This window comes from Aulonocara stuartgranti (genome assembly GCF_965226115.1).
Source record: "Aulonocara stuartgranti genome assembly, chromosome: 7".
In the NCBI taxonomy this organism is placed as follows: domain Eukaryota; kingdom Metazoa; phylum Chordata; class Actinopteri; order Cichliformes; family Cichlidae; genus Aulonocara; species Aulonocara stuartgranti.
The window spans coordinates 51,107,077-51,130,455 of record NC_138945.1 but is presented as its reverse complement, the minus strand read 5'-3'; the positions used below and the strand labels follow the sequence as shown (position 1 = coordinate 51,130,455).

The 23,379-nt window shown below is 39.9% G+C and overlaps 1 protein-coding gene across 7 annotated transcripts in view; it reads left to right on the top strand.

The window, feature by feature from the left end:
* srpk2 (SRSF protein kinase 2) overlaps positions 1–23,379 on the top strand; it is a 76,318-nt gene that overhangs the window by 32,510 nt on the left and 20,429 nt on the right. For all 7 annotated transcript variants that reach the window (XR_014278134.1, XM_082542478.1, XM_082542477.1 and 4 more), the window contains 5 exons: positions 17,583–17,734; positions 19,520–19,628; positions 21,680–21,767; positions 22,211–22,298; positions 22,389–22,495. Coding sequence is in view for 6 of the 7 variants with exons in the window: in XM_082542478.1 (XP_082398604.1) it covers positions 17,583–17,734; positions 19,520–19,628; positions 21,680–21,767; positions 22,211–22,298; positions 22,389–22,495 (544 nt within the window). In the remaining variant the exon portion in view is untranslated. The remainder of the gene's footprint in view (positions 1–17,582; positions 17,735–19,519; positions 19,629–21,679; positions 21,768–22,210; positions 22,299–22,388; positions 22,496–23,379) is intronic.

Here is a 23,379-nt window from a genome sequence, read left to right as displayed (position 1 = left end):
AGGTTCGTGTAATTTTCGTAGCTGTTGAGAGGAACAGTTACAACGATTACAACAACACTCAGTTGTGTTGTTGTAAATGCCACATACCTGCTTCGAAAGCATGATGTGCTTCTTAGGCTACACCCAATTAGAATGCGATTGTGTAGCTGGTTTTTCATTAATCGGCATCCACACAATGCAAGTATATATTTTATATCTGCTTGTCACAGGTTGAAACACAGCTTACTGGTTATGCTAGTTACAACCAGATGGTCTGAGCAGCCTCTTTCCTGCTTTCCTTCAGACTGCCCGAGTTAGAAGAATAGGTCAGAAAGAGCTGCCGAGGATGCAGCGCTGGAATGCGTCCAACCGGTCAGGAAGCCGGGCCTATGCAGCAGACAGGCATCACATTCAGCAGCTATCGCATTCTCGCAGAGTATGCAGCTTTGGCTGGCCTACATGGCCTCCACCATCTTCTTTAGTCCGACCCAGAAACGGGGCGCGCGAGCACACGTGCAGGCATACCAGTGGCGCAACATGACAATAGCTAATGAAGCGTGTCAGGGAGCTAGCTCGTAAACTAGCCCCCTGCCCTGCCCGTCTGCCCTCCATTACCACCTGCCCCTCGCTCATGGCTGAAAAGAAACATAAGATTACATTTTACTTTCTCTCTTTCCACCTCTTTATTTTTTCTTTTTCCTGCCTTCAGTGTGAGACAGATGGAAGAGGAGGAAGAGGAATCTCATGCATGCAATCTCTCCTGTCCCTCTGAGGGCTTTTGGTGATATTGCAAATGTAAATAACAGTGTCTGCTACATGCACACCCACAGAAACTACCATGAAGTTTTCAGCCCTTGCAAACTAGTCTAACCTGACTGCACAGTCAAAGCTCTGCACTGCAGAATAACTCTGGGAATTTCCACCTCGTGTACTGAAGGCCTATGCGGTTAATCAGCAATAGGAATCACTGAGTCAAACATGCAGCAGAAAGGAATAAGATACCTCACAAGTAGTAAGTCGATCACCAGTGGTCATGTGATCTGGACTTGGGCATCTGATCCGGTGAGAGATCCTCAGTAGGATTTACAGTGTAGGTTCAAAGGTCGTGTAGCGGCACCAGTAGATGCACGATAGGATGATGCTGTCAGTGCTCTGGGATGAAACTTAAATTACTTATTGATTATTAATTAACGCCTTGTATATGGAAATGTAAGCAAAATAAATACATGTTTACCCTGAAAACACACACCTACACTTCTGGAAAAGCTTTTATGAGCTCACGCTTTTCCCAAGCACAAAGGCTTCCGCGTTTGTTTATCTTCACTTCTAACAAAAGCACATTTTCTTTTTCCACTAGTTTTGGCAAATTGCTCACAAAAAAAATTTACCACCGAAACTGTTTTTGTTCTGCTTTAAAGAAAGTGGGACCGTTTTCCCTTAAATCCACATGACAACCAGCAGAAATGCATTTTAACTGGCTTGACTTCCTTTTGCTCGTGTGTGTGTGTGTGTGTGTGTGTGTGTGTGTGTGTGTGTGTGTGTGTCCAGTCCCTAGTCCCTGTTGACTCAATATGTTTACACACACAACATTCCAGTCTTCCCTGCAGGCCTTTAATTGGTCCTTTCAAATCAACCACTCTTTCCACTTTCTATTTTTTCCAAGCCTCATTCTTGCCCTTCTATTCAATCTCTCGTCCTTTCTATTCCTCACTTTTCTGCTCTATACCTCCCTCTGCCATCTGTTAAGTTGATTCTGGTCTTTTTTTTTTTTCCTGTTGGAACCTGATGTTGTGCATCACTTATTATATATTTCATAACTGTTAGGTTGACTGTTTCTTTCCTGCAAACTTGAAACTGTAACTAACAGATACAGTTGCAATAAAATGCTACTTATACATTTTGATCTTCTTTGTTTCTTTAACTACACGCTTTTTTTAATTGGGAGAGATAATAAATATTGCTTTGGTCTTTCCTGTAATTGCAAAATGATATTTTTGAAATGCTAATATATTGTTTACTGCAACCTGCTCTCCTTTAATTCTAACGAGCAGCACTAACAGTGCCGATTCACTGTAGTTCCATAACGATACAGGTCCCTGCTGAAGGAGAAACAGAAAAAGACGAGGGAGAACATTTTTCTTTACATCCCCTATCTTACTGTAAAACGTCTCAAGCTGCAGTGCAGATAGTTAGCATGCAGCTACAGGGCCTTTCCCTCTCATTAGTTCACAGCTATCTGCCATCAGCATATTAGTCTTCCTGGAGTCGATTTTACTGCTACGACACTGTAAGTTATACTCAGCAGAAATGGGTGAAATGGAGGAAGAATGAGAGAGGGGGGGACATGGAGGAGAGAGTAGGGAAAAGTTTGAGATTCTTGGAGGGTTTGGGGGGTTGGCGAGTGGAGAGACATGGTACGACGATAGCCCTGGGAGAGAGATGATCCCGCAGAGGAATTATAAAGATGATAAAGCCAGAGTGAGAACTCTGGAGAAAGAGACCAGGATAGAGACAGAGAGCAAAAAAACAGCAGAATCCTCAGGAGAGAGGGGCTCGGATAGATAAAGATGATTGGGGAAGGGGGGGGGAGGGAAGGATGAGAGGCGAGGAGAGATGGAGGGAGAAGATAGATGGCTCTCTGCAGATTTGCGCAGTGTGCTGGGTAATGCTAGGTCACCGGAGGACTAATCTCCGCTGATGCTGCAGCGCTGAAGCAGTGGAATGATAATAGCCTGTTTGTGCTCTGCGTGTTTGTTTGTGTGGCTTACCATATGCATGCGTGTGAAAAGATAGCGGGCTTGCTTTTGAAGGTACCACTTTTTTTTTTTGGTCCCCTGATAGAGTCACACAAACACACAAACCTGTATTCACGCAGTTCACCCAATCCTCAACGCTGCCCTGTGGGATTGAGTCACGCGTCGGCTGCGTAACTGTGAACAACATTCATCTGTTGTGTCTGAGAACACTGTTCAGCTGTTGTGTCTTCCTGACCTGCAGCACTTGTTTGAATTTTTTATTTTTTTCCTGCATCAGCACCGAGTTGGGGGGTGTTATTCAGCTCTGAACCGTGTACCAAAGATTCCATATAATCCTGCATTTCATATCAGTGATACTGTACTGATACAACAAGTATCAGTATATTGTATTGATATAAAAAAGGTTAATAGCTGACCTTTCAGCAGTGAAAAGATCTTTGTGATATTTTTATTGCGTTTTTGTGTGTTGCTGCAAGTTACGCCGATCAGCCGTGACATTACGGCCGCTGACGGGCGAAGTGAATAACATTGATTATCTTTTCATTGTGGCACGTGTTAGTGGGTGGGATATGTTAGGGAGCAAGTGAACATTTTGTCCTCAAAGTTGACGTGTTAGAAGCAGGAAAAAAGGGCAAGTGTAAGGATTTGAGGGAATTTGAGAAGGGGTATATTGTGATGGCTGGGTCAGAGCATCTCCACAACTGCAGCTCTTGTGGGGTGTTCCGGTCTGCAGCGGTCCGTATCTATTAAATGTGGTCCACGGAAGGATTAGTGGTGAACCAGTGACAGGATCTTGGAGGCCGAGGGTCATTGTGGGGAGGGACGGATACTCCGTCTGGTGCCATTCAACAGATGAGCTACTTCTCAAATTGTGAACATAAACAAACATCTGCAAAGCTCAATGAACTGAAGCAACATTGTAGAGCAGAACAGAATTCCTCCACAATGAAGTGAGAGACTGATAAAGTCATACAGAAGACAAATCAGGTTAGTTTGGCTGTAATCAGCTCCATGAGCTACTGAATCATTGGGTTACTTTTTCACAGGACTGCGTAGCGTCTTGTGGAAACTTTTTTTTCCCATATGACTGTATGTGCCTGTAAACTACCTGCCCCACCTTTAACTGAAAGCTGCAAAGAAAACTTAATGAACTGGATGTTATTCTGAGTGGATGTCAGATCCAGAATAGATCCAGGTCTTGTAATCCAGTCCTGTAGGTTTTGTGTCTTCCTGTTGGTGTTGGCACACTCTGCTAGAAGCAGGTGTGGTAAACTTGGCATGTAGTTGTTATGAATATTCTCTTTAGTTATCTGAAAAGTAAATGCAACACTCCCCATAATAACAAGGTAATACTCTGTTTTATATAAGAAGAAAATTACTAAACCAATAACCTGATAATAATCAGTGTTTTCTTTACTTTTTGGGTTGTTTTTTTTTAGAAACCTCCTGTTATCTCAGTCATGTGATAACTGCATATCTGTATATATTAAACTGCTTATTTTAGTTGTGTAATCAATTCTAAATTTAGTTTGTTTATATGGATAGCCAGTCTGGCCAAGGGGCAGCCCACATGGATCATTATTTTTAATTAAAAAGTGAAAGCAGGGTTGGGTTAGGAAACCATTGTCACCAGATACACTGGTATACTAATAGACAGACGTTCAACTCATGTTATTACTATGTAATTACTATTACTATTTAGTATCTTAATTGATATTACAGTGTATTTTCATTTGTTTGTAATAGTGATGAGGATGAAGATATGGTAATCGGTCATCAGTGTTGCATTTGTGATATCTGTGTTACATGATCTGAAAACACAGCTGTACATAATAGATGTAGCTTAGTCTGTGTTATGGTATGTTTTTGCTTCAGTGGCTATGTGCTCACATACTCCCCAACCAGATGAGCACTGAGATGGCATCTTAGCAGGTGGGTGTCACAACCCCATGTGACTTGTGCTGGAATTCAAGGCTTGGTTCGTCTTGTCCATCTACTGCTGTTCTGTGAGTCTGCAGCTGAAGGCTGGAGCTGTTTTCTCTGTTCAGCCATTCGTCCATCTCTCAAACTTGTCCTATGGAGTTTAGCTCATGTCCTGCCACTAAGAAGAGATGGGGTCTGGCTCTTTGTGCGCTCCGGCTGCGCCACAGAGCCCTCCGAGACAGGTAGAAGGGGAATAAAAATGTGTCTAATGGGTGCTAGATTGACAGAACTAATGGGCTAAATTCTGGGGTTTAGTTTGTATGGCTAAGTTTCCAGATTAAGGTCTTTTATTTAATATTTTATTTAAAAAAACAACAACAAAACATGTAAAGTGGAAAAGAATGAGTAATAGGAAGTGATAAAGGCCAGCTGGATTGACAGAATTATTTGGCTAAATAATGATTTGTATCTTTGCACGGGCTCCGTGTTGAGTGAGTGTTTTTTTCACACACAGAAATGGGAAGATGACTGACAAGGAGAGATCAGAAGCTTTGCTTTGGTCCCAGAATAACAATAAGACAAAAATTCAATGCAGAGAGACCAAATCATTCATGTGTGACTGTCAGGATTTGCATCTACACATTTATAAAGCCAGAACAGTAGGACTGGTTAAAAATATTTAAATTCTTTTTTTTAAAAATAGCTGTAACAGTTGCCATAATCTTAATCTACTAATCTAATAAATTACTAATAACTTAATAACTCAAATATAAGGATTTGGTTGGCTTTTCGTGCTTGATAAAATATCAAGTCTCTCTTTCTTTGTGCCAGATCAGTGTATTTAGGACAACAAATTGAGTCCATAAAGCCTTTGAGGTCTGCTTTGATTTTGTTGCACATTAAATAAACATTTTCTGCAGTGGGTTTCTTTCCAGAGTGATATAGAAATACTTAAAAAATTAATATCTCTTACAAAACGTGGAAGTTTGCAGCGTTTTTTCCCAGCTCAGCTTTGTTTGTGGTTTTCATTTAGTGCAGTCGTGTTTGTCTTTGCATTCATTAGGCTGATTTGAACTGTCATTTCATTAGTGGGGAACTGCAAGCAGGCTTGGATATGTCATACCAGAGAGAGCGAGGTGATCACTGCTATTTATGAGACATCCTTTTGACATTCAAATGTGAATCTTATCACACCTCTGCTTTTCCAGTGTGCTATTGTATAATAATTAAGAAGCTGTGATTTTTGTTCTTTATGGATGAGATATGATTTAAACTAATATGAGGAATTCGAGACCAAGAAAACCGTCTAACCACATCGAACCATAAAATGGGAACATATTGCCTCTTGTGCCTCGTGTACTGTTACCTAGTTGAAGATGGGGCAATTTTTAACGAGTAAAGCTCCATGTGAGTGATACGCAGGCTGTGGAGGGACAGTAAATATCTTTTTAAGTCATTATTAATTCCTTAATTTATATTTTTGGGAAAAAGCTGTAGGGTATTAAACCCAAAAAGATGTATTTTTTATCTTTGACACTCTGACTTTTCAGAGAGAAAAAAGAGCAAATTCATCCTATGTAGCAGCAGCTTGACATTAATAATGATCTGCTTCTTTTGGCTGACGGAGCCATTTCATCTTTGCTAATATTGTCAAACTTGCTATGCCTAAAAGGTTTGTAATTGTAGAGACGTGTAAACCAGCTGTGGTTCTTACTGGGAATAGTAGAGTTCAAGTTGATCTGTTGGGCAAATTTACCACAGGCCTTTTTTTCTATTATATATTCTATTAGGGTTTAAAATGTCTCATGATGAACAACCTATTTTCCAATACCAACATATGTGTCATCTGTCAGTAGCATCAGCCAGCTAATATGTTAGTCTGGTTGGTGACGCAACCCACACATGCTGCCTCTGTGCCTGTGCTCTGTGCCTACAGTGCTGTAGTAGTGTTTTACATACATGCACATAGCTTCTTCTTTCTTTTGATGCTATCACTTGCTGGGGGCGGATTTTACCTCCACAATAAGGGGCTTTGTGGCTGGCTGTCGTCACTGGAATGTTTAATATAGAACGCAGAGTAAGTAAATGCGCTGTAGAGAGCGTTCAGCATGTGCTGCTGAATTGAAGCTACAGCAGATACAGTACCCAGAAGCTCTGTGTGCAAAACATGTGGCTGGATGTTTTTGAACTGAGCAGCAGACTAATAGTTTTCAGTTCAAATAAAATGTTGCAGAAAATATACATCTGATGCACAAAAAGACAAAATGTTAATGAAATTGATGTTTTTAGGGAGGTGAACATTTTGATCGTTGTGTTAGGGAAATAGCAGTAAAGCCGTGTCACTCTGCCGTCTGTGTGAACACGCATGTGTATGTCAACTCTCCAGCCACATAGCAGTGTTTCTGTTTTCAATGCAAATTTTATTCCAAGTCAAAGAATTTTCCATGCAGCCACAGACACTCAATGCTGCAAATGTGTTCTGGTGACCAAACATCACTGCATATGTGCACCGTACGGCATTTGCATTGATTCTGTTTGCTGGATTTTGTTGCCTTTCATCTTTGTGTGGGTCTGCATTTGTGCCTGTGTGTATACTGTTTGTGCACGCTCTACTTCATGTATGTGCTCTAGCATAGAGCGGATGTAATGTGTGTGTGGTCGTGTATCCATCAGCTCCCTCTGGGGAATTTTACCAGCAGCTAGTTTAGTGAGTATAAATTGATGGGACTTGAACTCTGTGGCACAGGGGTTCAGTGTTTATTCATAGACAGCTGTGGTGTTTTGATTAAATATGGACAGAAGAGCACAAAATAGCAAACCCATTAGAGGAGATGTTACCAAATTATGGCTTACATCTCAAGGCTACTTAGCTGATGCTTTTGCCCAGAATGACAGAAAGAGAGCACGTAGCAGTGTGTCTGTCTTTTTTTGGTTTATGGAAAGCACATAGATTCTTTAAGATATTGTATGTTTTTCAAATTGCGTCAGTGCTGACATCTTTACCAAGCTACTTTTACTGATCCATGTGAAGAAATTTTAAGTTTTTTAAGTTGCACAAAAGCTCTGGGAATAATAGTTGGTGATACAAATCTTAAGTGGCATAAATATAAAATAGGCCAGATTTTCACAAGAAGCGCACAGAATTAAAAAAAGCAGCATCAGGAGCATTACTGTAAATCTGCTTGGTGCTTTTTTAAAATGCTTGCGAGCTGATGGGCTGCTTTGTGTCTGTTCTTTGTCTTGTTGATTTGTCATGTTAGCTCCTCCTGAAGAAGTTGCATAGTTTGGGCAGAAGCCACATGCACAGAAGGCACCTTAATAATACTGCACGGCTGGTGGTACGAAACAGGATCCTGCAAAGTTATAACGTGCTAGAGCCAGAGATTGTGATGTGGGGGAAGTGCAGCCAGTGACGTCAGGACTCATCCTGAAAATAGCGGTGAGATCTAAGTTCTGCACTCAGACAGATCCTCCGGAGGAGAGGAGAGAATGAGTCAGCGGTCTTGCCAACACGGGCTGAGAAGGAGAGAGTGAAAGATGAACAATGAATCAATCAGAGGTAGAGATGCCACCAATGGAATGCATAAGCAGAGCTGAAGGACACCTGCGGTCTCAAACCCACGCCTTATCGTTTTGAAAGTAGAGAACTGTGTTCTTGTTGCTAAGGAATATACCTGTTACCTTGGTGATAATGGGATATGTTTAAGGATGAGTCATCAAGTTTGCAGTCGAGAGTGGTCAGCTGTTTCGTGCGACTTCTCAGTGGTCAGAGACATGTTAGCAATGATTGTGGTGGTCATTAATAATTGGTAGGGGGGATTCCAGGTTAGAAAGTCTCAAAAGACGTGCTGTTGAAGCAATCAAACTGGCCAATCAAAAGGCAGCGAGCAGTGTGGAGGAAGGTGTAATGTATAGTCTTTTGGCTGTGGCTATTAGAATTATTAAAAAGAATAAAAAGATTATTTAAGTGACAAAAATGTATGACATTGCTTTAAAGAGGCGCTCTACCCTTCACTCTTTTATTTTTGAATGTCACATATTTTTCATTGTTGAAGAAGTGCTCAGAATGATTATATCGTAGTTTAGAAATACTTTATCTGTTGTATTATTTAATTACAATTTGTCAAGTAAAAAAGAAAAAATACAATGCATATTTCTCTGAAATGCAATACGTGTGTAAAAAGTACCTGTCACGGGCTGCGTCTGTGACCCAGCATTTTCAGTTTATTTTGTATTTTCATTTCTTATTATATTGGGAACATGTGAAGTTTTTGTTATTGTTAGTGAGGATTTAGTTGAGTTTCTTTCTAGCTTTTTGTTTCTTCTATAATTCCTGATTTATAAGTCCCAGGTCATGCTCATGTTCCATGTTCATGTTTTTTCCTTATAGCTTTTCGCGTGCGCCTGCCCTGAATCATGTTCATATCTTTTGTCACAGCTGTCATAGGTTAGTTTTATCCAGTTTAGGTTTCAGTTTAGTTTTCGTCCCTGTTCACTTTCCCTTGTTTTTTTGTACTCATGTTATCAGCCTTAATAAATAAAGGGCTTGCTTACAAACTATAACATAAATAAGTAAATGTACAATCCATTGGGCAACAAAAACACCCAACGTGCAAGGGCTGGAATCCAATGGAAACTAGTTAAGGTGTCTCTGTGAAAAGAAAAGCAAGAACAAATAAGTCCAAGACTGGGTAGGCAGAAACATTGACGTCATTTTCACACATTGCTGAAAGTTGCCTCAAACCTTTCAAATGGGAGCACAATAAATACGAACTATCAGCTCAAATACCAAAGTGTACAGACTCTTGAGATGGATTCTCAAATATTTTCTCACAATCGCAGACGCTGATTGTATTCTAATGACTCACTGATCTAACTGATGACTCAGCAGACTGAAAGATGGTATCTGGTGTCTTATCAGGTCTAAAGCAGATAACTAAAGTTGAAGAGTTTTAGTAAGGAGCCTTTGGTATGAAGCAGATTTAAAGCACCAGGTTTTAACTGTTTTTGTTTGATATTCCTCTTTTTGTTTCATTTAAATATTGTATCAAATAAACATTCATTAAAATCCCATCGAGAGACATTTATTATACAAAAAATGAGGAAAAAAGAGAAAAAAAATACACATTTGTTTTCTCTTATTTTATATACCAATTATCTAAATTGTTTCTTGTGAGGCTTCACTTTCATATCTTACACAGTTTGTTTAGCAAAGTCTTCAATTTTACTTTAGTTAAGTTAGTTACTTGTTACATTTTGCAAGCGTTATTTGTGTACGTATGAAGTTCTGGTTGATATTATTTGCATACTGAAGTTTAAAAAAAGGAAACTGATGGGGTCATTAACTTTCCAGCAGCAATTTCAGATGAAAAACTCTGTGATAAAAGTTTTCATACTGGCACATATTTGACAATTTATACACTGGTTACAACATACAGTGCTCAAGGAACTCTTGAGTCTAGACTTAAATATCTTGTTGACTGGTATACCTGAACTTATTTTTAAATATTCAAAATTAAACTTGATCAGGGCTTAAAGGAAGGGAGGTTGAGAAAATTCTTGTTTTCTGGCTTTTTTCTTTTCTGGTCAGTGAGCTAATATTAAGCTAATGTGTCATGCTATCTCTGCTGTCTTTGGGCGAGGTTTCACCTTATATTTTTGTAAATATGCTCAGACATGTTGGCAATTTGTGGTATGATGGGGAATTTACTGGCAGGAAAGTTGCTTCACAATTGGTAAAGAGTGTTTGGTGGAATCCCAGTTTCAGTCACCTACCTGTGGAGTTTTTCAAATAGGAGAAAGGTGTAATGGAGCTCAGACACTAGCATCAAGATCTGTTGTTGCTAGAAGTGACCAACAGGATAGTATTATTATTATTATTATTATTATTTAATGATAAATTAAAGTGTAATTTTTTTTACAGTGTTGTTTTAGGCCAGAACAAAATTTGAATCGATGTGTACGTCAGTAGTGGTGCGTATTGAAATGTTTTCTTTAGTAAATTCAATTGTAAACTGATGTCTGGATAAATCACACTGGATCCAGTGCACTGGGCTGTTGAAAATGTAACACTGGCTCTATAAATGCCATTGTAGGGTGGGAGTGTGGAAATGCTGAGACTGAAAAAGGGCTGTGCATTTCCTAGTGGGCTCAAATATGTTCTCATGAACACACACACACACATTCACTTGGGTGAGGATGTCAGGAAGCAGTCTGGGCATGTTCGCACACGTAACAAAATGTTGAAGGATGCGAGGCAAATTCTGCACCTATTTACCTCCACAGTACAGGGTTATAACCTTAAGGACTCCTGCCCCAGCCTGTGCTATATAGTCAGATGTATTTGAACAGAATAAAGAAACTTCACAAAAAACTGCATATAATGCCCTATTTAAAGCATGAATTACTGCAGGAGTGGCGAGTAGGGCTCAGCAGAACAAACATACAACCGTCCTCTTTTATACGAACACAAAAATACATATACCGCACAAAAGGCTGCTTCTCCCACATTGCACTGAGACACGCCCTTGTCATCCTGATAGTCAGCAGCAGCACCTCTTACAATATACAGTTACTTAACAAGTAAGTGGTATGCTTGCAGTGGGGGTAAGAACAATGGTCCGAAACCTTTACAGTACTGCTTAAATGCACCAAGCTCAAAAATGAAAGGGGAATTGAACATTTAAAATTAACAATCAGAATGCCATATGTCAAACCATGCCGGTTCTTACTTTCATGTGATTACTGTACACCTCCTACCACCTCTACTAACCCATAATAACAAAAGAAGTTAGATTGAATGTGATGTTCTTAGATATACTTTCAAATGAACATTTTTCAGAAAAACGTAATTCCAGAATAGAGTTAGAAAAAGACAGTTTTTAGCCTGAAGTTTGTCCCAATAAAGGAATTATCAGGATAAGACATAGAGGTGGCACAGTCCCGATACATAAAAACTGTTTCACATGACAGTAAATCTGTGATATTAATACAAGGCAATCATCTAGAACAGACAGTTACTGGAGACAGAAACATGCACCGAAAACTTAAAAAACATGAATTTATTTATTTTTATTTATTTCCTGCATTTTTATCATTTAAAATGCATTTTAATAATGACACAGTTCATTCAAAAAGCTCTGTAAATTGTTTCCCCCATGCTGTGTGCCATTTTTCTCATGCTAATATCCTCTTCTTCATTGCAAGTTATTTTCTGTAGACTTTAACCTCAGGGGGTTTTTCCTGCCTCATAATGGTCATTTGGACGGTGACTACACATGCAAGCCTGATTGCTCCAATACAGTCAACAAGTCTGTTTTAGATTATTTGACCCCGAAAAAAATCTTTGCATTTTCCATTTTGTGACCATTTCATGAACAACAATGTGTGTTATGCTTCAGTAAAAGAAACCAGTTAACAATAATTGCTGAAACAAATGTAATTGTTATTTGCCTCTGGCTAATACCTCTTTGAGAAGCACCAAAAATGTCAGTCTGTGTTTGATAAACACCGTAACAAGGAACTGTGAAATAATTGCTGCTAATTTAGCTTAATTTGGGATCCACTGAGTGTTCTTTAAAGCATTTTAATGATAATATTAGCATTGGGCGCTAGTATGTCGATAACGAGATTGCACAAGGAATTAAAAAGATGTAAAGATGTTTTAAACCACACAGTAACTGGCTAATTTAAAATCAGCAGCATACTGTTTTTGCGTTTACACAAAAATATGTTAAATGAAATCTGGGTGAAAATCAACCTACATCCAGAGTAAAAGTATCAGGGGAAAATAATGATGAGGGCTAAAAATACAGCAGCTACTTCCCATACGTGCGGTAGAATTGGAAGCAAATTGTGGTCTTAGTGTGCAAATTGGTGCCAATTAGTGAAGTAAATTGATTAGGACACCTTTAACAACTTAGGGAGGAGACTAATCACAGCTGACTGGTTGGCCTGATACCCCTGGACACTTATTGGATAAGAGTCACTCATTTAAAATGCCAGATGTGGCACATAGTTTACAGACGTTTTACAGTAATGTTACGGACAACTTAGGCAGTAATAACAAAAATAAAGATCAGAATGTTGTGTAAATTCACTTTTTACTTAAAAAGCACACAAATATCAGAGTGTGCGTGTCTTTGGCAGTAATGACTTTAGCTGCATTTTGGTGTTGAAGGACAAGGCTGTTTGTCTTTTTCCTTTCTTTGAGCTGCTCTCTTCTCACTCTCAGTTTTTCTCTGTTTATGTCTCCATTTTGTTCAGATTAAATTCTCTTGTTGTCGGCCTTCTTCTCTCTTTCTGCCTCTATTTTTCTGTCCCTGCTTATGTTTGCCTGTTTCTCTCTCTGCTGAACCTTCTTCTTCTATATGTCTCTCATCTGTCTCTCCATATCAGTCTCTGCACTGCCTGCATAATCTGTTTGACTGTCTCCCTGCCTTTTCTGTCCCTCTGGCTGTCTGCCTCTTGCTTTGCCTCTCGGTCTCTGTTTATTTCTCTTCCTTATTTTTTCGTCTCACCTTTCTGATTCTTTTTTTTCTTTGTTTCTTGTTTTTGTGTTTTTTTTCTGTCTGCTGGTTACTTCTGTATTCTGTCATGGTTTCTCCTCTGCCCGTCTTTCAGACTCTGGCATCTCTGCTCTTTGTGTTTTTACTGCCTGGCTCAGCTCCAGAAAGTTATGGGGGCTAAGTGTTTGTGCAGCCAATGGCAAGATGGGCCGTATAAAAGCACTGAGCTTATAGATGTGATGTACGACACTCTACGTGACTGCTTTGATAAAGAAGTAGCATCCTACTGCAAGGACACAGCCTTCGACTGCTTGTGTGTGCGTGTGTAAGAGAGAGACAGCTGTAAAATACTAATCAAATTTCAATGCCAAGTTATCTGTCACCTTTAGCTGCCACGGTGTATCTGTGTATGCATGCATGTGTTTTGGCCAATCTCATCAACGCTTTGAGTCCCGGAGTACCACCAACTCACCACCCTCCTTGCTCTACAGTTGCCGTGGCAACATACCAAGAGGCTCCATCATGTGTCTCTGCCTGTGACCACATTTTTATAACGGCTCACAAGCTACGGCTTTGTGTGTTTGTTGGTTTGTTTCGGGGGTTTTTTTCGCCTTAATTTTAGCATCTGATCATGCTGAAGGTACCGTGAGGTGATGCTGACTACAAAGTGTTTTGGCTTCTGCTGGCCTCTGCTTTGATGTCTAATTCAGTTTTCCAGAGATATCATTCAAACAGCGAGCTCTCTACAAGGCAAAGCTTCCAAAGAAAAATAAAGATTAAGTGCAGATTTTTCACTCCCTTTTCCTAGCACTGATAATAGTGAGTGAAGGTTTGTTTTTTTTTGTCTAATCCCAGCATGTTGCATATGTATGTTTATTTTTTTTAATTCCTGTCTCTGTATAGAGAACAGCTGGTGTCATGTAGCTCAGGTGTTTATCAGTATCCATGCCCTGCTGATGCTGTGACTCCATTACCTGGTTGGTTGTCGTGGTGCGACTAGACTGGAGTTCATATTTTTCCAACTTGAGCAGCAGATGCTATAAGCGCGAATGCACAAAATGAACCACATAAAATGCAGCGCATATTTTTTAGTCGCGCTAATTGTTCGCGCGAATCAGACAGAAAAGCGTTTTCGCTACGCAAATCTGCTTCTGATTTGTCGCGGGACCCGCAGTCGCGCTTCATCGCGCTCCTCCATTGACTTTACATGTAAACCTGACTCTTTAGTTGCTTCTATCGCTTTCGGTGTGTAGCACCAGTGTTGCCAACTCCTCAGTAAGGAAAATCGCTATTGGTTGTCCTAAAAGTCGCTAGAAGTCGCTAAATGACGTCATAGCCTAATTTGCATAATTGGACATGCTAACGTAATTGTAACCTAGGTTGTTGGAGAGAGAAATAACATCGTGGAAGAGACATAGAGTGAGTAAAAAACGTCCTAAATGCATTTAGAATTTATTTAGAACTACAAATTAAATTTATTTTAGCAATTATTGTTTTTTGTAATGTCACAATTCCAACCCTGCTGCTTTGGCTTGGACCAGCAAAAGTGACCCGAAATTGGCACTCTGGAGTAGTTACTTTGTGTTTGTGTGTTTGTTTATTAGTAGTTTTAAACCTTGTGATCGACAAAACAGCATAACAGTAAAAGAAGAACTGACTGAATAAGAGAAAAGTCGCTAAGGGGGTCTGAAAACTAGCTAAATATAGTGACAAAGTCGCTAAGTTGGCAACACTGGTACCACTGTAACTGGGAGCTTCTTCATCAAACACCAGTATTGGGTTGGATGACTTCACACACGGTGGTGTGGTTCTGAGGGAGGAAACTGCATAGACGCCAAAATGTTTTTGTATGAAGTGACCACTAGGGGAACTGTAGTTTTTGCACTGATGGTTATTGGTTGCTGTTTGGTTTCAGATGAAATGGACATAAACTGCCACGCATAAGCAGACAGAAATTTGTATTCGTAGAATGCTTTTATGTTAGCTAATGTACATTTATCATTTTATTTATTTATTGCTGTTTACTGATTTGTAAGATTGTTGATCTTAAAAAATGTTTTAAGATCAACCCGCCTTGAATCAATCTCCCCTCTACTCAGACAGTTTAATACATTTTGTGTTCATGTGTGCTAATACTAGTCCTGGCTCCATAGTGTAGTAGTGAACATATTTGAATAACATGCCTCATTTTGAGACAGAGAGGAGACACAAATCGCTGTCTAGAAGAAGCTCTCCCATTTTTATACATATCTATATAAAGCTATATGTAACTAAAATCCAGTTATGTAGTCAGATGTGGTGTCTGTCTTTCTCCTCGCACTAGCAGCAGCAGCATTGTGTTGGCAGAAGTTTGAAGAGCTCCGGCTTTGCTGTTCACACTGTGCCACACAGCATGCCATATGGTATGGTGGCTATATAACATTATGTTAGCTCAGCACAATATTTAAACATCTTTTCAGAGTTTTATCGCTTCACATCATTGTTTAGCTTCTTCAGGCCTCAACTTTACTGTTTTTGGTTCACTCTCGCTGCTCTTATTGGCCATAGATGGCAACAGTTTCAGCAAGAAATCTGTGAAACTCTTGCTGCACGCTACCTGTCCAAGTCCAAAATTAAAAAATGGAGATGTTTAGCTATTACAGAGCCAGTTATTTCATGAGATTTTAGAGGTCAGAAGCAGACTCAATATTAGACTTTCATACAGCTGGCCCAGAATTAAGCTCTGTAGCTGTTTCATTTGTGAAATAAGTAACTCTTTACAAACTCTTTTTTTCCTTTTGTGCATTTGACTCGTGTTTTGTACTTCTCTGTGTGTGTTTTGCACTAAACTACAAAAGGATTGTGCATTAATTCGACAGAGAAAAATGACACATACAAAATGTCTTATGTTCTGTACATTAGCTTGAAAAAAACAGACTGATGCATGGCACAAAAAGTGTCGGTTTGGCGCTGATTTAGTGGAACCTTCCCAGTACAGAAATATTGCAGGCATGTGCTCAAAATCTACACAAACAGCCACGTGCGCCATGGCAGGGTCCCAAAGCAAAACGGTGAAAACTTTGTGATCAGTTATTGTTCCGTGCCCTGGATAAGTGTGCCAGCTAAATGCTCAAAATGTAGCCAAGCCAGGAGAATAAGTCAGCCTGTGTCCTGCAACCTATTTAGCGTTTCTCCCTCTCATGGGTTCAGTTCTGTTTTAGACAAGGGAAAGGAAGTGGAACAAGGTTGTTAACTGAAAGAAGTGACTGTGGAAATGACCCTAGGAGCAAACTTTGTCTGACCTATTGACTGTTTCTATTCGGCACTATATTTTTCCAGGATTTAAAGCTTTATTGGAGGGGAAACATTAATTTTTTTCTGCAGATTTGTGTCTGAGGATAAATGTGATTGGCTATAGTTGACTGTGTTTGAGCTATAAAAAATATCTGTCCAATGGTTTAGACTGACTGATAACTTTATACAGAATCGAAATCTTCATTATTTCAAAAGCACAAGAAAAGTATACGCAGTCCTATTCAGTGCAAATAAAACAATCTAAATATCTTATTAAGCTTTTATTCTATGTATAAATGTAAAAAAAGATAATTTTTAATAAATGAATAAGCTGTTTAAAAAATAATGTTAAAAAAAATGTGTATATATTTATTCGTGTGTTTAGTCATCATTGATTTCACAGTTGTTTACAGTTTAAGAGTATTTTTTAATTATAATCAATGCAAATGAGTAAATAATTATATATATGAATACAAGTTAAGATTTTCTAGTTTAAGGTTGTTTTTTTTAGTTCATTGTGTTTGAAACTGAAACTGAATTACAGAGGTAATAATAATTGTCACGTCATTAAAATTACTTGCAGTTTGTTTTGGCCTCTTTGCTTCACAGGCCTTTAGACATTTTTTTAAACTGTATTAAAAGTAAATAAGGGGCTTGTGATGCAGAAAATGCTTTACTGTATATCATTTGATTGTTTTTGCTGGAACATGATTGCCTGATATTGCTTCTCACATGCTACAGACAGCGGACTTTCTCTTGAAATGTTGTGCAACGCTGATTTTTGATGTTCATGCTTGCTGTCGTTGGTCTTTTATTTATTCCAAAAGCAGACGTGCAACACGTCACGCGGCGTCACGAGCCGTCTGGCACAGTTTGTTCGTTACATCAAATCTAAAAGCTTTCATGAACTCGGTGCCGATGCCAATCAGCAACACTTCCGGGGCTGACATTTTATATGTATGAAAATGTAACAAGTTATTATTCTACTATTAGTCATCTGCACTTAACGTTCAGGCCACTGTAGTGCTCACTGTGATTCATAGCTTAAAAAACCCCATAAAATACTAAAAAGTTAAATGTGTAGACGAAAGGCAGATTTCTGGTGAAAAGCTTTCCAACGTTGGTGTCACTGTTGTGTTCACAGGCCTGACACCCAGCAGAAAGCCCCGGTGACTGCTCCTCCTCCCCCGCCGCCCCCTCCACCTCCCCCTGAGCCGGCTGGGCCCCCAGAGCCGGAGGAGGAGATCCTGGGCTCCGACGATGAGGAGCAGGAGGACCCCGCGGACTACTGCAAAGGTCAGTCACATGCGCACGTCTGTCCCAGCCCACACTTCTGTCTTATGGAGCTCTGCGCTGGCCTCCCTGGCCCACACCGTCTTCACCGGCTCGTCTTCCTACCTTATTTCTCCAGAGTTCCATCCTGATGGGATTAGCAGTTCATGTTTGCAGACATTATAACAGCCAATTCAGAATTGCTCGGCTTTTACCAAAATGTCAGAGATGAACCGAGTTTCCTGCCACAGCTCAGGAGGACAAAGGCAGCTTTACAACATTCAAAGCATTAATTATAACGCAGCCACGTTTCAAAATGGTGCATCACTCTGTAAAATTGTATTTCACTTTAATCAGTACACCTCAACATGTTTCGATCACATACCATGAACATCACTTCAAGTGAAACTTTTCTCCTTTTTTCCCAGATGGCTTCTTTCACTGTGTTTAGAAAGTGTTTTGGAAGAAGCACAGTCGAAGCGTCAGATCTCACTTCAGTGAGATGAAAGACAAAAAGAAAAGAGGAAAGATCACATCTCGTTTATGTTGTTTGGCTTCTTTTCAATTTTACGTCTGAACCTTTTAAAGGACTTTTAAAGCACTCGGTGCACTTTTTAACCCATTTAGGAAAAGTGAATACAGCACTTTGTGTTTATAAGAAATGTTTAGTTTCATTGAAAATGTCAAGGCTGACCTGAAACCTAATGACTCAAGAAAAGCTGTGAGGTAGTGTTGCTTAGGAATGCTTTGGTGAGTAACACTGTTGAAGCACTAGAAGCTGGAACCAGCAAATATTAAGCGCTTTAATTCAACTGACTCAGTAATGACTTGAGGAATTGGTTACACTCATTTGCCATGACATTAGGTACACCTTACTAAATGAATTAATATGGCAATCCTGCAATACATTATTATAGCCTTCAGAAACACCTTGCTGCATAATGCAGTACAACCAGACCCATAAAGTGCATTTAAGGAAAGCAAAGCTGTGAACGACACTTTAAGCAAAAACTGAAGGATTTATTCCAGCTTGTGTTAGACTGGGTTTGCCTTAGCAAGCTTTACCTGGCAAAAATTGATTTAAGTCAAGACAAATGTTCTAATTTTATAGATTTTAAATCAAGTTTTTCATTTGTCTCTGTATTGTGTATTTGTGTATAGCTTCGTTTAGCTTTAGTTCATTTTCTTTACTTTTCAGCGACCATGCACAAAAAAGGTTGATCTCATAGGAGTAAATATACCTTTTACCGGGTTTAACAGCTAGATATTTATATCAGCGGTCCCTGGGCACGTGCACACAATGTTAAATAGACTGTAAAAAACAAAACATATATCCATGATACAGAGAGAAAACAGAATAATCTAATCAAATATACATATATAGTCAAAAATAGATCCCATCTGGCTGTAAAATGTGCTTTGCTGTGCTTTCCTGCTGCTTTGCTATTTCAAAAAACTCCAAACCTTCTTTTTTCCCTCGGCCCATGTGAGAATAGAAGAGGTGAGAATCTAGAGCTGAGCAGCCTCCTGCACGCTCTTTCCTCTTGCCTAAACTTGGAGTTTCTCCAGGTGTGAATGTGTGCGACATAGAGAATCTCTTGTCGTGTGCCACATTTGAGAAAGGGCAGCTTCAGACGGTGCTCAAACTTCATCCACTTTGCAGAGTTCGTGTGCGAAATCGGCTGTCTGACCCTTCCTCCCTCCATGCACCTGCTGGCCTACCTCCACTTCTTACTCGCTAATGGATTTCATGTCATGGCAGGGTTATCGACTGTAACCTTCATGTTCTCCTTCCCCTTTCTCTCTCAGGAGGGTACCATCCGGTGAAGATCGGGGATTTGTTCAACGGGAGGTACCATGTGATCAGGAAGTTGGGGTGGGGCCACTTCTCCACCGTATGGCTATGCTGGGACATCCAGTGAGTCACACATTAATGTTTATATACAGCAAAGGCTTTAAGATTCTGCTTCATGTTTCTCTTGTGTGCGCACACACACACATAAACACACACACACACACACTAACCACACACACATCAACCACAACACTTGATCTAGGAAAAAAGAGAGCGCTCGTATACTCCTAACCTCTCGTTCACACCCGTGCACAGCAACGCTTGTTCTCATCCGCTTGCCTCACATAAGCCGTCTGCACTGCATATGCCCTTTTTCGACCACATTTGGCACGTCACCACAATGGCAGCTGCAAGCAACACCACCCTGTGCTGGCATCTAAGCCATCTATTTACACTGTGATGTTGTTTGTGTGTTGACAAGGCAACCGAGGTGGATGGTTAACGGTATCATCAGCCCAGTGTCACCTTTCAGTGATTCGCACACATACACACCAACTAATTTATTCACCAGTGTTAATTACACTAATGGTGGTCATAAGCTAGCGAGTTGGGTTACTGTAGGGACGGTCCCCAACAAATACTGACCTTTCACTGTATGTCATTTTGAAGAGATATGTATAAACTTTATTAACCCCACATCGGAGTTATTATAGGTTTGTATTTTGAAATCGTTTTTTGTCTTTTTTAGTTTAGTTTGAGTTAACCATGATAACCTTTTCCCACACTAAGAAAAATATAAAAAAAGATTTTTTTATATATACACAAAATGCAGTTGGAATAAAATATATTTTTAGCAGGTGTTTATCAGGTGTGCATATTTTACAGTGTGAATTGTGTCGAGATGACGGACCTCAATAGCGCTCCGTCCTACACGGTGGCTGTAACAGTGTACTGCTGAAGGAGCTGCTCAGGGCCTCTACAGTCACATGGAGGGGGAGCGGCTGTTGCCCGCAATGGAGATTAGCTTGGCTAACGTCCTCCTCTTACCCACCTCCTCTGGTCCTCTACTCTAGGGGACTGGCTAGGACAGAGCTGGAGTGGCTGAGGCCATCAATGTGTCATAAACAGCACAATACATGTTTTGAAACATACAGCAATCCACACACGAATCAATATCAGAGGAATAAACCTCTTTTTTCCCCATCTCTCAGTCTTAGATGTGCATTACTCACCACTCATTCTCTTTTTATGAATTGTTGCTTTTCCACTGAATTTTTCACTGAATATATGAATGCATGCTGTTGCCTGATGAGATGCGTTTCTCTGTTCTCTTTAGATCACTGACTCGTGGCTTCTGAAGTGCATGTTTTCTGTTCTGTTCTTTCAGTGTTTTTGTTTCGTCCTTTCTCCAGGAATTGTTTCCATAGTTCAGGAAACAGAAGGCATAGGATAACATTGTAGTGCAGCGCTCCTCTTTAATGGGCCTGTGCAATCTCTATAGTGCACCGTGTAAATGCACAATGAATGTCAGGTCAACATTTAGCAGTTTTTATGAGAACAGTATAGGCGTAGGTGAGAAATTCCACTCTTCTTTTTCATCTGCTCGTATTGAAACACGCTACCATTAATGTGAAGTGAAATCTGAAGTTGGTTTGTCTCCAGTTCAGACTGTGCCTGTTCACTTTGTAACAAAACAAAGCACAAAGGATTTACTCACTTCAGTCTACAGCTAGCAAATATTGATTTCTTTGAAAAATGGCTAAATGAAGCAATAGACGCCAAATGTTCTGAAATAATGAAACAGAACGTGGTTAGATGGTAATAACTGAATATATTCAGCATGATAACCTGATTACAAAGAGTTTAAATGTGGGCCGTGAGGAAGACAAAGAGGCGTGTCAGTGTTGTGCTATTTCACAATGTTAAGATTGTTTAATGTTAATTAAATGCCACACAGCTCATCCATATGCATTTCCAGTGGCAGTGTGGGTAGTGTAAATGACAACCAGCAAAGCCTAGGCTGACGTTGCTCGTTAATACTTGGTTCAGTCGGTGATTCCTATTTTCATCTCTCTCACGGGGTGGCATTAATCAGCTTTGCTGGCTTCAACAATCTGTTAGCGTGTGAGTCACTATAAAATAAAAATGATGCGTGTGTGCGTGTGGCATTACAGAGTGAAGAACTTTGTGGCGATGAAGGTGGTGAAGAGCGCTCAGCATTACACAGAGACGGCCCTGGATGAGATCAAACTGCTGCGATGTGTGAGAATCTGATTAATTTGACATTTTCGCTTTTTTTGGATTTTCTCGTCTTAATTTTGTCTTTCCGTCTGTTCTTGCTTCTTATTATAACTCTCAGCGATTTTTGCATCCATTGCCATTTTTCCCCATAGCTCCTGTCCTTACGTCACCCTTCCATTCTTTCCTTTGACTTTAAATATACACTTACAAGTTGTCTTGCATGATAGGTGAAGAAGTCAGGCCTCTTATAATCTGGTGTTCAGCAGCTTTATCTTCCACATCCATCTTTCCTGTCTTTTTTCTTTCCTCTGTTCACATTTGCTCGAGTATTTTTCCTCCTTTCCTATCTTCCAGGCCTTTTTCCTTTGTTTTTCTTCTCTCTTCATCCTCCTATTGTCAGGGTCATTCTCTTTTTGTCCCTCCTGAGATGTTTACCATATCTCATTATCCGTCTTGTCCGGCAGGTGAGAGAGAGTGACCCCAGCGATCCCAATAAGGATATGGTGGTACAGCTGATAGATGACTTCAAGATTTCAGGAGTCAACGGGATACGTATCCTAATCAAGAAGCGTGCGTGTGCATGTTTGGATATATGGAAAGGACAGAGATGTGATGATGTGAGTCCTTAACTCCCAGTTGCAGACGTTTGTATGGTGTTTGAAGTGCTGGGTCATCACCTGCTGAAATGGATTATTAAATCCAACTACCAAGGTCTCCCGTTGCCGTGTGTCAAGAGTATTATCAGACAGGTGAGGACACACGCGCACACACACACACACACACACACAAGTAACAAATTGTATTTAAGAGCATAATAAAATGACTGAATATTTTACAAAATTTGGGTAAATTTAGCACCAACATTGCAGTCCAGCATTTGCAAAAGTAACCCAATCAATCCTTGTTTCTCCAACAGCTGTTACTGCAGGTGTGAAGTTAATACCCATTGGTTGAGATGATCTTCTCAACCACCTCTATTTCTTAGATCTTGCTTCCAATGAGCCAGCTGATCTTTTGTTTTGTTTTTTTAAGTGATCTTGAGTGATATGTAAAGAAATGAGACTTTTGCACAGTTTTTTATGTGTATTGTAATACAGAGACTTTACATGTGTTCTGTTTCTCTCCATAATTCATTTGGTGGTGCAGGTTAACATCATTTTCTAACTAATTTAGTTTCTGTGTCCCGGCCTGTCATATGTTGACTAATGAGGATTGAAGATGGTGGATAGAGTCACACAGCCAATTAATACACATTTGTGCTAATGTTCACTTCAAACGTTAATACCGCCGCCACTCTGAGAAGCGGGATGACAAACCAGCTGATCAGCTGAGCGTTTCAGCTGCTGCCAGCTTCTTGTAAGCTGAGCTGGAGATGAGTAGAAATTGAATGAGACTGTCCTTCACTTCAGTTTCAAAGCCTCAAAACAGATACAATTGAAAGAAACACAGGAAAACATCAACAGTTTCTGTCCTCGCCGCCCTCGGAGAATGGAAAGCATCTAAAGAATGGTTGAGCTGACTAATAGAGAGTGAATGAAAGGGAGAGAGACACAGAAGGAGATCTGAAAAGAGGCATGTTTGCATTTTTTGTGAATCCATGGTTAAACAAGAAGTATGAACATGATTTCATGCC